A 15,633-nucleotide genomic window follows, 5' to 3' on the forward strand; every position below is an offset into this window, starting at 1 on the left:
AGATTGGCTTCATAATGTAACAAATAAAATATATTAATTTTAAAGAATGTCTTGTTGTCCTGTTTGCCACAATGGTGCATATATAAAGAATAAAGTTTATACTGGTTCGTAAGATATACTAGCCATTTAGAATGTACTATTGCAGTAGTGTAGAGTAATTATTCAACAATATAAATCTGAAAATGTAACCACAAGTCCTCTGTTCTGTCGGATCCGTTTGTATAAAAATAGTCCTTGGGTTGAATGGTACTATCCAGTATTCCAGGATTCAGCCAAGGTGAAACAAGACATTACAGTTCATGATATCCTGTCGGAAACTGGTGAGGGAATGGAGTTAGTCCAACCATTCATCCAATGCTGGGGCTCAGTCAATGAGTTGGTAGACAGCTTCAATTCTAACATTGTGTCATGTTATGGATTTCATGGCTAAGAAAAGATCTCTATGGAGAAATGCTACACTGGTGATAAAAAATAGTGTTGAAAAGCTGAACGCTGGTGGCATAAAACAAATCTCCAGATTCATTGGAACATCTACAAAGAGAGACTTCACATAATTGAGAACTGAGGAATACAAGGCAATCATTCCATCACCATAAACATTAACAATGCACGTGCCCTGTTTGCTACTGTCAACATGCTAACCCTCCTGTGGCAGCAGCACCTGAACTTCCCTCTACCTAAAACCAATCTAAGCACCATGACACAATTTAATACAATCAACCACAAACACCTGGAGGAAATTATACCACAACTGAATTTCTCCTCCTGCTGTCTTGATATTGTTAGAGATTAATAAAATTAGCAATAATCTGCATTATGACCCTTAGTAAAATGCTGCTTAGAAATGCATTTAGCAAAGCATATAACACACATTTTCTATGCCAGGCACAGCACACAGAAAGGAGTATCAACAGAAAGGACATAGATAACGCTTTGCACATAATCACATATTTGAGGGCAGATGAAACACTGAAGCACTCTTGGTGCAACAAGTTAAGGTCATGAGCCCAGGTGGAGATAGACGCTGATGAACGCTAGACAAGATACAGAAGTGTGCTGTTAGCTTTTTTCTTCCACAGGACGGTGTCTGGAAGCTGAAGCACTAAGAGGCTAGGACTAGCCTGCACAGGGCCGTTCCTGACCCATTTGGCGCCCTAGGCAAAATATTTGCTGGCAGTGTATTTGTAGTGTATTTTAATTCTCTCTATTACATAAATAAACAGTGAATGATTTACTATTTTACACAACAGAAACACACATTAACAGATGCCGAAATTATCATAGATTAACCGTTACAAAGAACTAGCAATTAGCGCAATGCTAACATAACATGGAAAACGCCATTGACCGGCTAACGCGTTAGCATTGCTCCCGTTTTTAAAGTTTTCCAAACAATTATCTAGATTTTCAGCAGACCATCACAAGTGAGATTAACAAGAAAACATGAGGATTACTTACAGACATATGCTTGTCAAGGTTCAACAGAGAAAAAATGATTAGAGAGATTAAACACAACGTATTTCTTCAAGGTCGGGTTCCTTGGCAACTGACAAGCTATGCTATGCTAAGTGCTGTAAGTAACTGTAAGTTACGTTGCATTTTGACCATTTTAAATGAACTATTTCATCACATTACATCCTTACCTCGGTCTTTTTCGCATTTCTCCTCCTCTTCTTTTCTTTTTATTCTGCGCCCCAGATGGCTTTTTTGTCGCTTCATATCGTGACCGTTAACTTGACTAGCATCATCAATGATAATTTTGCAAGGTCTTGACGTCTTGGTGACGGTCGCCAGGTGGGAAGGGGAGGGGGGTGCTGCACGGGAGTGGGTTGAGGTGAGGGACCACAGCAAAATTAATTCTGGCTGCCAGAGAGGCAGAAGGATGCAGCCAGGCAGAAATTAAAATTAGAAAAATGATTTCATTATTATTTAAAGACTTATGGCTATATATGTACTGTTGTTGTTTTTTAGTGTATTCTTTTCTAATTTTTCGAAATTTAAATCTAAAAAATAATAATTGGCATGCTGGCGCCCCTAGCATTTGCCTTACCTGCCCTATGAGACTCCGGAGGTGACGTATGGTAATCGCTTAGCGACAGTTTCGACCGTGATCACATACAGGACGGATTAAACACGGGAGACTCAACTGTGGCCGCCGTCGCTAAATGTGCACAACATCAGCAGGTGATCAAAAGAAAGCAACATGGCTAATTATCATAAACATAGCGATCTTGAAGTAACCTGCATCGTTTACTGTGAACAGAGTGTCCGGAGATCGCTAAGTGAACACCTCCTGCAGCAGCAGCACTTACACACTGTACTGCTACAGAGCTAACTGTTAGCCTATTAGCACATACACACTGTACTGCTACAGAGCTAACTATTAGCCTGTTAGCAGGACTCTGCTGCTTCCACTGTTCTTACTCTTCTTAAGGAGCCGCCGGCCCCTGCAACTTCATTCTGGCTGCTTGCTGCTTACCTTCCTTCTCCTCCTCTTCTTCTTCTTTTCATTTTACTGCCCCCACAGGTAACAAATAGAAGTTTGGATAACTCACAAATCTCGCGAGACCGATCACCGACTTTAATCTCGCGAATTAAGGTCATGAACCCAGGTGGAGATAGACACTGATGAACGCTAGACAAGATACAGAAGTGTGCTGTTAGCTTTTTTCTTCCACAGGACGGTGTCTGGAAGCTGAAGCACTAAGAGGCTAGGACTAGCCTGCGCAGGGCCGTTCCTGACCCATTTGGCGCCCTGGGCAAAATATTTGCTGGCAGTGTATTTGAAGTGTATTTTAATTATCTCTTTAACATAAATAAACACTGAATGGCTGACTATTTTACACAACAGAAACACACATTAACAGATGCAGAAGTTATCATAGATTAACCGTTGCAAAGAACTAGCAATTAGCGCAATGCTAACATAATATGGAAAACGCCATTGACCGGCTAACATGTTAGCATCGCTTCCGTTTTTAAAGTTTTCCAAACAATTATCTAGATTTTCAGCAGACTATCACAAGTGAGATTAACAAGAAAACGTGAGGATTACTTACAGACATATGCTTGTCAAGGTTCAACAGAGAAAAAATGATTAGAGAGATTAAACACAACAACGGATTTCTTCAAGGTCGGTTTCCTTGGCAACTGACAAACTGTGCTATGCTAAGTGCTGTAAGTAACTGTAACTTACGTTGCATTTTGACCATTTTAAATTAACTATTTCATCACATTACATCCTTACCTCTGTCTTTTTCACTTTTCTCCTCCTCTTCTTTTCTTTTTATTCTGCGCCCCAGATGGCTTTTTTTCGCTTCATATCGTGACCGTCAACTTGACTAGCATCATCAATGATAATTTTGCAAGGTCTTGACGTCTTGGTGACGGTCGCCAGGTGGGAAGGGGAGGGGGGCGCCGCACGCGAGTGGGTTGAGGTGAGGGACCACAGCAAAATTAATTCTGGCTGTCAGAGAGGCAGATGGATGCAGCCAGGCAGAAATTAAAATTAGAAAAATGATTTCATTATTATTTAAAGACTTATGGCTATATATGTACTGTTGTTATTTTTTAGTGTATTCTTTTCTAATTTTTCGAAATTTAAATTTAAAAAATAATAATTGGCATGCTGGCGCCCCTAGCATTTGCCTAACCTGCCCTATGAGACTCCGGAGTTGACGTATGGTAATCGTTTAGCGACAGTTTCGACCGTGATCACATACAGGACGGATTAAACACGGGAGACTCAACTGTAGCCGCCGTCGCTAAATGTGCTCAACATCAGCAGGTGATCAAAAGAAAGCAACATGGCTAATTATCATAAACATAGCGATCTTGAAGTAACCTGCATCGTTTACTGTGAACAGAGTGTCCGGAGATCACTAAGTGAACACCTCCTGCAGCATCAGCACTTACACACTGTACTGCTACAGAGCTAAATGTTAGCCTGTTAGCAGGACTGTGCTGCTTCAATTCGTTCTTACTCTTCTTAAGGAGCTGCCGGCCCCTGAAACTTCATTCTGGCTGCTTGCTGCTTACCTTCCTTCTCCTCCTCTTCTTCTTTACATTTTACTGCCCCCACAGGTAACAAAGAGAAGTTTGGATAACTCACAAATCTCGCGAGACTGATTTTTAACGCGACGAGAAATATCGCCGAGTTTAATCTCGCGAGATCTCGTCACACCCCTAGTTTTGACCAATCAGATGGTCACACATTCACATTAGAAAAACTCTGTGTAAATATAGAAATATGTATCCTTTTCTAGGAGGTGGTTACAGCTAACTGCTTAGCAGCCTGTGATTTACCCCGCTTAGATGCTGTCTATGAGAATGTGGAGAGGATTGTCAATGTGTTTTTCAAAGGTAAAATCAAGTAATACAGTAAAGGAGCACCATTTGTTGTTCACTATGAACTTTAAGTGACTTTTCAAAAATCAGATATGTTGAAATTAAATAGTCTTTTTCTGTAAGTGTGAGATGTGAGTAATGTTTTTCTTTCAGGTCATCAGTACTGGGCACTGAGGCAGTTAAAAGGTGAACTTAAAAGTTTCTTTATTCAAAGAATGCAGCAGGGTAAGTCCTCACACAGTGAAAGAAAAAGGGCTATGAAACACCTGACTCTAAGGAGGATAACACTGAATCTATTGACACTAAAAACTAAATATAAAAATCTTAATCTGAGATAAGGGGAAAAAAACTAAAAACTAAACTCTTGGAGGGAAAAACTATTAAATAAATAACTCCTACAAACTAAAAGCCCTTCAAAAGGGAGGAACAAAACCTGATAGGAAAAATAAAAGAGGAAGAAGAGTTACTATTTCAAAATAAAAACAGGAAATAACAAGAGCAGAACACAAAATAAAGGGTTGATTTCCTACGAAAAACTAATGCACTGTAACATGTGGTGATCTCTGTCTTAAACATGTTACCAAACAGAACTTTTTCGGTTTAGTTTGAGTTGCAAAACATTGTTTGAGGTTAGGAAATGTTAGGTTGTTTTTTAAATGGTAAATGGAGTGCACTTATGTAGCGATTTTATCCAAAGCGCTTTACACTACGCTCATTCACCCGTTCATATGGTGGCCGAGGCTACCAGGTGTTCTGACTGTGGTCATTATTTGCAAACTACGTTTGTATGTGTGCCTTGTGTCTTTGTTCTCCTCTTTTATCATTCAGATTGGGGTGTGCCATAGCCGTGGTGTGATTGGTGGAAAGGTTTCACGCCTGGGCCGGGATTGGCTGCAGCCGGAACCACCTGGTATAAAGGAAGCCAAGATGGCGGCCGTCGGCGGCATCAGGCGTTTTCCTCATCCTCCTCGTCTCCCAACCGGTCACACTTTTGTTTGGTTTAACTTGTGGTTATTTGGATATAAATCCCTTGTTTGAGTAGTAAGGGTGGGCTGCGAGGTTTTGTTTCTGGTTTTCTCCTGTTTTAGTAGGTAGGGAGGTAAGGCTTTGTAATATTTGTTTTCTCAGGTGGATTTCTTATTTTTAAGACAGGATCATTTTGTTTGTTATTTTGGCTTTAGTCCACCCCTCAGTCGAAGAATACATATGTATTCACCAAAGTTATTATTGTAAATAAATATTAACTGTTCTTTCAACTAATCTTTGTTGGTGGCTACTTGGGAGATGGGGAAGATGGGGCCTTTTCATGTTGTGTTCTAGGCCCCCTAGACTGGGGCATAACATACGGCACACTGCCACCATTTGGATTAATTCACACACCAATGAACGCAGCATCGGGAGCAATTTGGGGTTCAGTATCTTGCTCAAGGATACTTCGACATGTAGGCTGCCATGGTTAGGGATCAAACCACCAACCATCCAATCAGTAGGTGACCGCTCTACCAACTGAGCCACAGCCGCCCCAGATAAAACTAAGAGAAAGGATACTTTGTATGTGGAAAGATTTTGTAATGAGACAAATGGAAAAAAAATGACAGTCTGTGACTCTTAATAGCTGAACCTCACACATTCAACATATGTATTGCTTTCTCTTTACATAGGTTAACCCCCTGGAGTCTCCAAAAGCGCCACAGCATGACTTCTTCATCACATCCAGACTAGAAAACCAAGCAGCGTGGAGCCCTACTGTAAATTTACCTCTAAAGTTCTGGCTGTAAACTCCATGAGGCCAGTTTCAGTTTGATGATGATATAAAACTGGAGACAAGGTCAAATATATTTAGAATAAAATGATAGAACTGGATGTAACCCTCTTATATGTTAGATTTGACACCTTTGTTCACATTTGCAACATTTAAAATTATTTATTGAGCATGATAGTGTTTTGAAAGTAAAAAAAAGGTTCAAAATCACATTTAATGTTGGACTAAAGGACTAAAAAAGGCACAAAAGGACCAAGAAAAGGACACAAAATTACAAAAAAAAAGACACAAAATGACCAAAAACAAACACAAAATGACTTATAAAAACAGACACAAAATGACAAAAAAAAAACACAAAATTACTAAAAATAGACACAAAATGACCCAAAAAAAGACACAAAATTACAAAAAAAGACACAAAATGACCAAAAAAGACACAAGATTACAAAAAAAGACACAAAATGACCAAAAAAGACACAAAATTACAAAAAATACGCAAAATTAGTAAAAAAAAGACACAAAATCACCAAAAAAGACATAGAATTACCAAAAAAGAGACAAAATTATTAAAACAAAAAGAGACACAAGATTATTAAAAAAGACACAATTATTAAAAAAAAGACAGAAAATTATTTTTAAAAAGACACAACCCTCTTTAGTGAGTGACTCAAGAAGTTTTCCATTTACAGATGACAGGAGGAGATTGCTTTGATTGCTCAGCCAAGAGAAGGAAAAATCCCCTAATAAAGATCATAGTCATGGTCATATACGTAATACAGGACACATGACATGCCCATACAGAAACTATAGATTTTAAAGTTGAATATTAATATTTTAGGTACAGCAGGGGTCTCAAACTCAAATTACCTGGGGGCCGTTGGAGGCAGTATCAAAAAAGACACAAAATTACCGAAAAAGACACAAAATTACCAAAAGACACAAAATGATTTTTTTTTAAAAACCCACAAAGTTTTACAAAGATACAAAATGACTAAAAAATACACAAAATGACAAATTGTTACACTAAACACACAAGACACAAATAAAATACAGTCAGACAGGTTTTTCTTTGTTTCTTTTTGGTTCTAAATGTTGATCCAGTAAGTCAGGATAAAAAATAAATTATTATTAGGTCATATCGGTGAGGTTGTGCTGGAAAAAATATACCAACATGGCATTTAAACATTTTTAAGTGGTGTAAACAAGCAGGAGGAAAATGATTAAAAATGGACAAAATAGCCCAAGACTCCATAGAGTTAATAGCTGAACCTCATTGACACATTCAATATATGAATGTCTTCATCAGACCCTCCATGTGTATTGCTTTCTCTTTATATAGGTTAAGAACAAATTTTCTATATATTCTATTCTATATTTTTCTAGATATTATCAAGGTCCGTTTTGATCAGTATCAGTGTCAGTTTTATGTCAGCGATCAAATAAACATTTCTGAGTGAAAAGGATAGATCATATATATATATATATATATATATATATATATATATATATACACTACATCATTCCTTTTCATAGGAAAAACCCTGTATAAAATATTGTAATAATAAACATTTGTCCATTGTATCAAAGTACAGTTTTTTTTTTATTTGTTCGGTTTTAGAGCTGTTGTTTCAAATGTGTTATATTCAAATGTTGCAGCTGGATGTGTATGTTTTTTTTTTTGCTCTACCGTTGCATCACTGAATCTTTTTCTTTTGTCACAACACTTTTTAGTCGCAATCTGTTACATGGAATAAAAATTTAACTTCATCATCGATTAAGTGGAAATCTGACTCAATGACTCAAGATGTGTTGCTAAACACACCCTGTCCTCAGCCTATAAAACAGCTGGATGCAGCACAGAGATTCAGAAGTTGTAATCAACACAACATGAAGACTTTCAATCTGTGCGTTCTACTAAGCCTGGCGGCTGCAGTTTGCTGCATGCCAGTATCTCAGGTTACGGAGCAAGATGAGCATTTTGCAGAGGTATGTATTTTTAGTTTTAGCTTTTCTCACAATTTTACATGAAAAACTGTAAATATATTTTATGTTTTACTGTCTTTCTGCATGTCAGTAACATACATTTTTCAGCTAATACATATTTAAATATCAAACTGCTGTTTTCTCTTGCAGAACTACCTGAAGAAATTCTTCAACCTGACGGAAGAGACAGGTCCAACCATCGATCCGGGGATCAGCCCGGTGACCAAGAAGCTGAAAGAGATGCAGGAATTCTTTGGTCTCCTGGTCAGCGGGACGCTGGATGCTGACACCTTGGCCGCGATGAAGACGCCTCGCTGTGGTGTTGCAGACAACAACGTTGCACATTCTTCTTCACGTTCTCGACGTTCTACCTTGTCTGGGGCAAAGTGGGAGAACAACATCCTTACCTACAGGTGACTGGTCTGAAGGAAGAAAGTGTGCGAGAGACACTTATTAAATAAAGAAACAATTATTAAAGTTTACTTTTCTGTCCAACAGGATCGAGAACTACTCACCTGACATGTCTGTGTCAGAGATAGATGACTCCATTGAGAAAGCTCTGCAGGTTTGGGCCAAAGTCACTCCTCTGAGATTCACAAGAATCTACAGTGGCATCGCTGACATCATGATCTCCTTCATCAGGGGAGGTGAGTACACAGTCAGTGTCTTTCCCAGCGACGTACTCTCTCTGTGCTCAGGTTATTGGTATATTTTCTGTATCCTGAATCACATTGTAGAGCTGATCAATGGTAGCATCGAGATGCCATTTTTTAAAAACCAAAATCTGATTTACATTTGTTTGACATGACATGAGAATGTTCTTTCTTAACAGATCATGGTGATAATTCACCTTTTGATGGCCCTGATGGAACTCTTGCCCATGCATTCCAGCCAGGCCCTGGCTTGGGAGGAGATGTTCATTTTGATAAAGATGAGACTTTCACTTTCCGCTCAAATACTGGTCAGTTTGTTCACTTTTCTACTACTGATTTATATTGAAATGAAATATCGTATTTCCTCAATTTAAAGCCAGGCCCCTATTAATGACCGGCCTCATTTAGTAGCCGGGTGTAAAAACAATTTTTAGTAAATAAAAGCCGGCCTCTTTTATCAGCCGGGTGTCTTCCCGGTGTTATGTCAAAGTCTGTTCCCCCGTCGATATGTGTCCCCCTTACCTTAACCTGCACCACCCTGACCCCTGACCCCAACCAGTCCTCCTTTAAGTTGTTAACATGAGCCAAAGTTTACCTGAACCCCAAACAGTTCTCTCTACAAGGACTAACCTTAAACTTAAATCCTAACTCCAACCGCGGAGGTGATGCTACGGAGAACACCGTTCAGGAAACATCATTTGATGGTAACAGATTTCTGTATTTTGAAGTTTGGCCACACGAGTTAGTACTGTAGGTAAATATGATTGTTTCTCCCGCTGTCCTAGTCATTCTCTGTAAAGTCGAGCCGTTTACGCACGTTCTTCTGGGCTTTTTAGTAGCTTAGACATTTTAAATCCTGCTTAAAATGAACATTCAGCGTGCTGTTCATTGTTCGTTTACATCCGAGTCCTTCCAATATGGCCGACATCCGGGTAACTGGCTACAATGCGCTGTGTAAAACACTCTAAAAAGTGCCGGTCAGAGCTGCTCTGATTTTCTTTTTTTAATAAAACCCTCAAATAATAGCCTGCCCCTATTATTAGCCGGGTCCCAAACTGATTTTTTTATGAATAGAAGCCCCGGCTACTATCTGAGGAAATACGGTAATGATAAAGAGGAGCTGTAACTAACCTGTAATTGTGTGTTTCTGCTGCAGGCTATGTCCTCTTCTTGGTGGCTGCCCATGAGTTTGGCCACGCCCTGGGTTTGTCTCACTCCGATGATCCTGGTGCTCTGATGAACTTCAGATACATTTACAGAAACCCTGACACCTTCGTTCTGCCCCAGGACGATATCCAAGGCATCCAGTCTCTCTATGGTGAGTGCTAACTGGCCGGATCATCCATAACACAGCACTTGACCAAAATCTCTGACAATCTTGTCCACAATCTTCAATAATGTCGATGCTGTACTGAGATACTAGTTTTGTTTAACCTCCAGGTCCAAACCCTGATGTGGATCCCTCTGTGGTGGTCCCTACGGCCCCCCCCACCCCTGACGCCTGTGATTCAAACATGGTCTTGGATGCTGTCGCCACCCTGCGAGGGGAGATGTACTTCTTCAAAGACAGGTATTTTCGACACACATTACAACATTTAAATATGAAATCTGAAAGTTGAAATCCTTTAACAGTGTTTTCTCTAAACAAACGTATATGTTAAAAATGTTCTTATGTGTTCTCAGCTTCTTCTGGCGGAGCCACTCTCAGAGCAATACACCTGAGCAAAGTCTCATTGCAGCCTTCTGGCCCGATGCCCCCAACCACATCGACGCTGCTTATGAAAGCCAAGAGTTGGACAGACTCTTTCTCTTTAATGGTATTGTACTTGTTCACTGTATCTACCTGGAGCTCCTAATCTGGCACCATTTTTAAAATTACACTTTTATATGCATGTACTGAAAAAAAAATGTCTTCAAATCTCTCTACAGGTCGGAAAGTGTGGGCTTTCAACGCCTATGATCTTGTGCCCGGGTATCCTAAATCACTTTCCAGTTTCGGTCTGCCCAAAAGTGTGAAGAAAGTCGATGCGGCTCTTTATGATGTGGAAACTCGCAAGACTCTGTTCTTTGTTGGCACCAATTACTACAGGTGTGTTTAAATGGTTTGATTGATAATAATTCATATGACTGTCATGATATGGTTTACAAGATGGTGAATGACTCTAATTCCTGTCTATGTTTCCTCAGTTATGATGAGGCCAAAAAGACCATGGACCAGGGATTCCCCAAGCGACTGGACGAGACCTTCTCCGGCCTGAGCACCAAGGTGACTGCAGCTGTCCAAGTCAAAGGTGAGTAACATTCAATGTTCTCCAAGTCAATGTCACTGAACTGAGAAAAAAGTTTGCACAGAAGCTAATGCTGAGTCTCTGTTCTGCAGGTTTTACTTACATCTACAGTGGATCCAGCATGTTGGAGTACAGCATGCGGACTGGGACGTTGTTCCGTGTGCTGGGGAACAGCTACTTCCTGCGTTGCACTCGCTATTAAACCAGTTGTCTCAATTGTTCATTTAATGACACTGAATTACAATGAAGGAACAGAGTTAAATTGCCTATTTTAAGTGACATCTTATAATATATAATTGTATTGTTACACACTCATGGCTGGAGGCTATACTGGATATATGCCTTTCCTGAGAAAAGCACCTTAAAGTTTTTCATGTGACGACACTGAATGAAGGAACAGATTCGTAATCATAATATATCTTATAGTATTTAACTATATTTTTTAATACTTACAGACTTACGTTTGTTTGTTTTTTAAATATAATTTTGGTGACGTCAGCCATTTATTTAAGTTAATTTATCTCTAAATTATAAATTTATTGTTGCTCCCTTTATTTGTGTGTGGTTTAACTGTTATACTTTAGAGCATGTTACATAGATTAATTTTGAAATATTAAGTACACAGATTTGTACACCACTGTGACAAAACATATGTATGCAAATATTTTAAAGATTGGCTTCATCATGTAACAAATAAAATATATTCATTTTAACGAATGTCTTGTTGTTGTCTTGTTTGCCACAATAGTACATATGAAGAATAAAGTTGATACTGGTTAGTAAGATATCCTGGCCATTTACAATGTAGATTTATTTAAAATTGTAGCTCCATGAAAATAAAAATCAGGCATTCCTTGGTCACCTTGTGAATCCACCATAAGAGCTACGAGGTGGGAAAATAATAACAAGCATTAGCATTAGCACTTGAGCTAACAAGCTATAGTTTTACTATGTTTTACTAATTTTACTATAGTTAAGACAACAAATATAGCCACTAATATATATGACAGAAGAAAATAAACTTAAACAAACCTTGTGTCCTGTCAGCCGCCACTATAGAAGCCTTTTAGATACTTTATATCAACTTTATATGTATTACTACGCACTCGTTATTATTTACCGCTCGTTTTTCATTTAACCGTTCCATCCGTTATTTCCTGTCATTACCTTTCAAAATAAAAGCACGCGTTTCACACTGGACGGCAACTTTTCAAAATAAAAGCATCACAACATTGTAAAACACCTAGAAAATATACAAACATGAAAAACAAGCTATATAATACAAAAACACTAATAGGAACCTTGCTAAAGGTCATTTACAGTTGTGTTTAAAATAAATGGAAAAGTGATATAGTGATTGGAGTATTTACTACTTTTTACTGCTATATTTGATTTTCTCCACATCAACAATCTTATCATAACATGTATTCTTAAAAGTAGCAGCTCAAAACCAGATAATTTACTGTATTTTATAAAGCGATTAAATTAATATTGAGCAGAATTTAGTTCAGAGTTTCCCCCTTGGGAAAATTAATTGCCCACCCCTGGTGTAGAGTAATTATTCAACAATATAAATCTGAAAATGTAATACACAGAATCTATGCATTATAAAAACAACAATGAAGAAACATACAGCTAAACATACACTCTGTAACTTAACCCTTTGATGCACAACATGGGTCTAAAGTGACCCGACTGATTTTTTATTTTCTATATCTTTGCAATAAATTAATTTCATCATTCAGTACTCCAGGTTTTCCTCAATCAACTTGTTTTTGATCATCATACATCCTATTTTTTTTGTTTTAATTTCTTACTTTTTGAATAAAAACCTTTTTGTATCACTACACTTCTAATGCACAACATCCATTTTCAGTCCATATCCCATGTCTGGTTGAGTGTTTCTATTATACATATTTGAAATAAATGCATTTTATAATTTATTAGTCCAAGTATTCCATATAAGTACAGACCAAATTATTATTATTATTATTATTATTATTATTATTATTATTATTATTATTATAGTATTAGGTCATTTCATTTTAAATCAAATTTGGATGAATGGGTAATTTTTGACCCATGTGTAAACTTGATATTGATATTTTTCTTCATAAAGTATGAAAGGAAAAATGGATATAATGATCTGTTGTAATAAAAAAAGATATTCAAATAATACTTGGACTATTCAATCATAAAATAAACTAATTTAAAAAGATAGAGCAAAGAAACACAGAGCCAGCATTAAATAACATGAGAAATGAATGTTGTGGATTAGAAGGGGTGCAAATATGTTGTGCATCAGAGGGTTAAGACACAGAAGTGACTATAAAATGCAAAAAAAAAAAATGTTATATTGAATGGATGGTAAAAACTATATGTATAAAAGCTAACTGTGAGAAGTGAAATAGCAAACTTAAGCATAAAAAGCACTGTAATGTAAGTAAGTAAGCAAGTAAACTTTATTTATATAGCACCTTTCACAGACAGAAGTCACAAAGTGCTTCACATAGAAATCATACACATAACATAAAAATGTATCATACAAGTTTTAAAAGACCAAAACAACAGCAATTTAAACAACCATAGCAGTCCCGAAACAATTAATCAAAAGCCTGAACAGATAAAAAATGTGATGTAATGTGATCACTGGAGGCTAAGGTAATTACTGTTACTGTATACCGGATAGGAAGTAATGTGCAGTTTGTAAAACGGATATGTCACACTACATTTTTTTAATTGGGAAAAAGTCCTCCACAGGTTAGACCCCAAATCCAAACATGTGGTCCACCGGCCCTGCTAATGAGCTGCAAGACTGCAAGAAGAATGATGACAATAAAAATCTTCCATGTAACTTGATGACGATGGTGCTGTGTGTGTACACAAAGTGTTACTAAACATCTATATTCGGCAATAACCACAATGTACAGTACCTAATGCCAAATAAGGAACTAGAAGGATGAATAAATCAGGAAAGTAGACAAGAATGTTACATCAGTGTATCATACAATGTTGTAATCATGCTATTTGTACATTATAAAGTACAGTTTTTTGTATCATGTCTGGTTTTAAAATTACGGATGTGTGTTTTATTGGATGTGTGTACATATGTCTGCATTTACCTCAGACATTATTGCAAGAGACACTGCTGTTTCTGCACTTCCACCATGAGGGAACAGTGACTTTCCACTCATACTGATGCACAAAGTGGTCGTTAATTATTAGAGACATACCTGAATGGAAAATAACCACCTATAGTTGATACACACAGTTCCACCTTACACTGAAAAACCCTTTTTGATTTCTACGCAGTACCACACTCGTTAACTCTATGGAGTTTTGGGCTATTTTGTCCATTTTTGAATCCTTTTCATCCTGCCTGTACACACAGCTTAGAAAATGTTTAAAAGCCATGTCTATTTTTTCAGCACAACCTCACCTATATGACCTGGTAATTATTTTTTTCATCCTGACTTACTGGATCAACAGTTTGAACCCAAAAGAAACAAAGAAAAAACATTAAAAAAAATGGGATTTTGAATCAGGTTTATTATTTTTTTTAAACTTCCAAAACACGATCATGCTCAATGAAGAATTTTAAATGTTGCAAATGTGAACACAGGTTGCAAATATAACATATAAGACGGTTACATCCAGTTCTATATTTTTATATTTTACAAAATATATATTTGATCTTGTCTCTAAATTGAGGTAAATTTACAGTAGGGCTCCACGCTGCTTTGTTTTCTAGTCTGGATGTGATGAAGAAGTCTGGATTTGATGCTTTTGGAGACTCCAGAGGGTTAATATGTTACAGAAAAAAATGATTTTAATGTTTTCATTAACACAATGGGAGTTATGTGTTAAATCCATTTATACAAGTACTTCCTGACCTGTAGTTTGAAATCCACCAAACCATTTTGGAGGGCATCCATACTAAAAACGCTTTAAAAAAAACAATACATGAATAAAAAAACATTGACATTACTTGTTTATAAGCTTTTTACATTAGACAACTTACCTACATGTCTTTGAGAAATAACTTAAATGCAGATAGTCTTAAATCTTGATCCATGTGCAGATTAAGACATTTCTGTCAAAGTTGACAAAACAGCATCAAGTTATGATTTTGTTTATTTCGTATCTATTCTGCTGTTTGTGTAACTCAAACGTCTTCGGCAAAAGAATGTGGGAATTGTAAAACTATATTTGATTATTGCAAGATAAGGCACATTTCTGTAAAGTGAACTGTTACTTTTTGTGGCAGATCTGGATCCAGATAAGAATTCTGAATAATTATAAATGTTGTTTGATTATTTATTTATTACTTGTGAAATCTATTTTTAAGACACCTCGGCTCATATCTGAGCCATGAGCAATACAACTGTTGGAAAACTGATGATTGATGCAAAAACACATATTACGTTTTAAATCTGAAAAAGTAGTCATGTTTACTGTAAATTCACAAGATGGTTGCAATTTCATGAAAATGTTCCCAGACATAATTTGTTACATTAAACAAAGCTGTCATGTCATGTCATCATCATGACGATGTCTTGTTTTGGGAATTTTTTTGTGTTGGGTGAGCAATCACAACTTC

The 15,633-nt window shown here is 37.2% G+C and overlaps 1 protein-coding gene across 1 annotated transcript; it reads left to right on the forward strand.

Annotated features, from left to right (window-relative positions):
* Positions 1-7,717: 7,717 nt before the first annotated feature.
* On the forward strand, positions 7,718-11,607 carry LOC131987010 (collagenase 3-like). The gene is made up of 10 exons (XM_059352161.1): positions 7,718-8,095; positions 8,243-8,505; positions 8,591-8,739; positions 8,925-9,053; positions 9,902-10,063; positions 10,186-10,315; positions 10,429-10,562; positions 10,675-10,834; positions 10,933-11,036; positions 11,126-11,607. The coding sequence occupies exons 1-10, from the start codon at positions 7,904-7,906 to the stop codon at positions 11,233-11,235; spliced, it is 1,533 nt and encodes a 510-aa protein (XP_059208144.1). The 5' UTR covers positions 7,718-7,903; the 3' UTR covers positions 11,236-11,607.
* Positions 11,608-15,633: the final 4,026 nt, after the last annotated feature.

The sequence above is a fragment of the Centropristis striata genome, chromosome 15, assembly GCF_030273125.1.
Source record: "Centropristis striata isolate RG_2023a ecotype Rhode Island chromosome 15, C.striata_1.0, whole genome shotgun sequence".
In the NCBI taxonomy this organism is placed as follows: Eukaryota; Metazoa; Chordata; class Actinopteri; order Perciformes; family Serranidae; genus Centropristis; species Centropristis striata.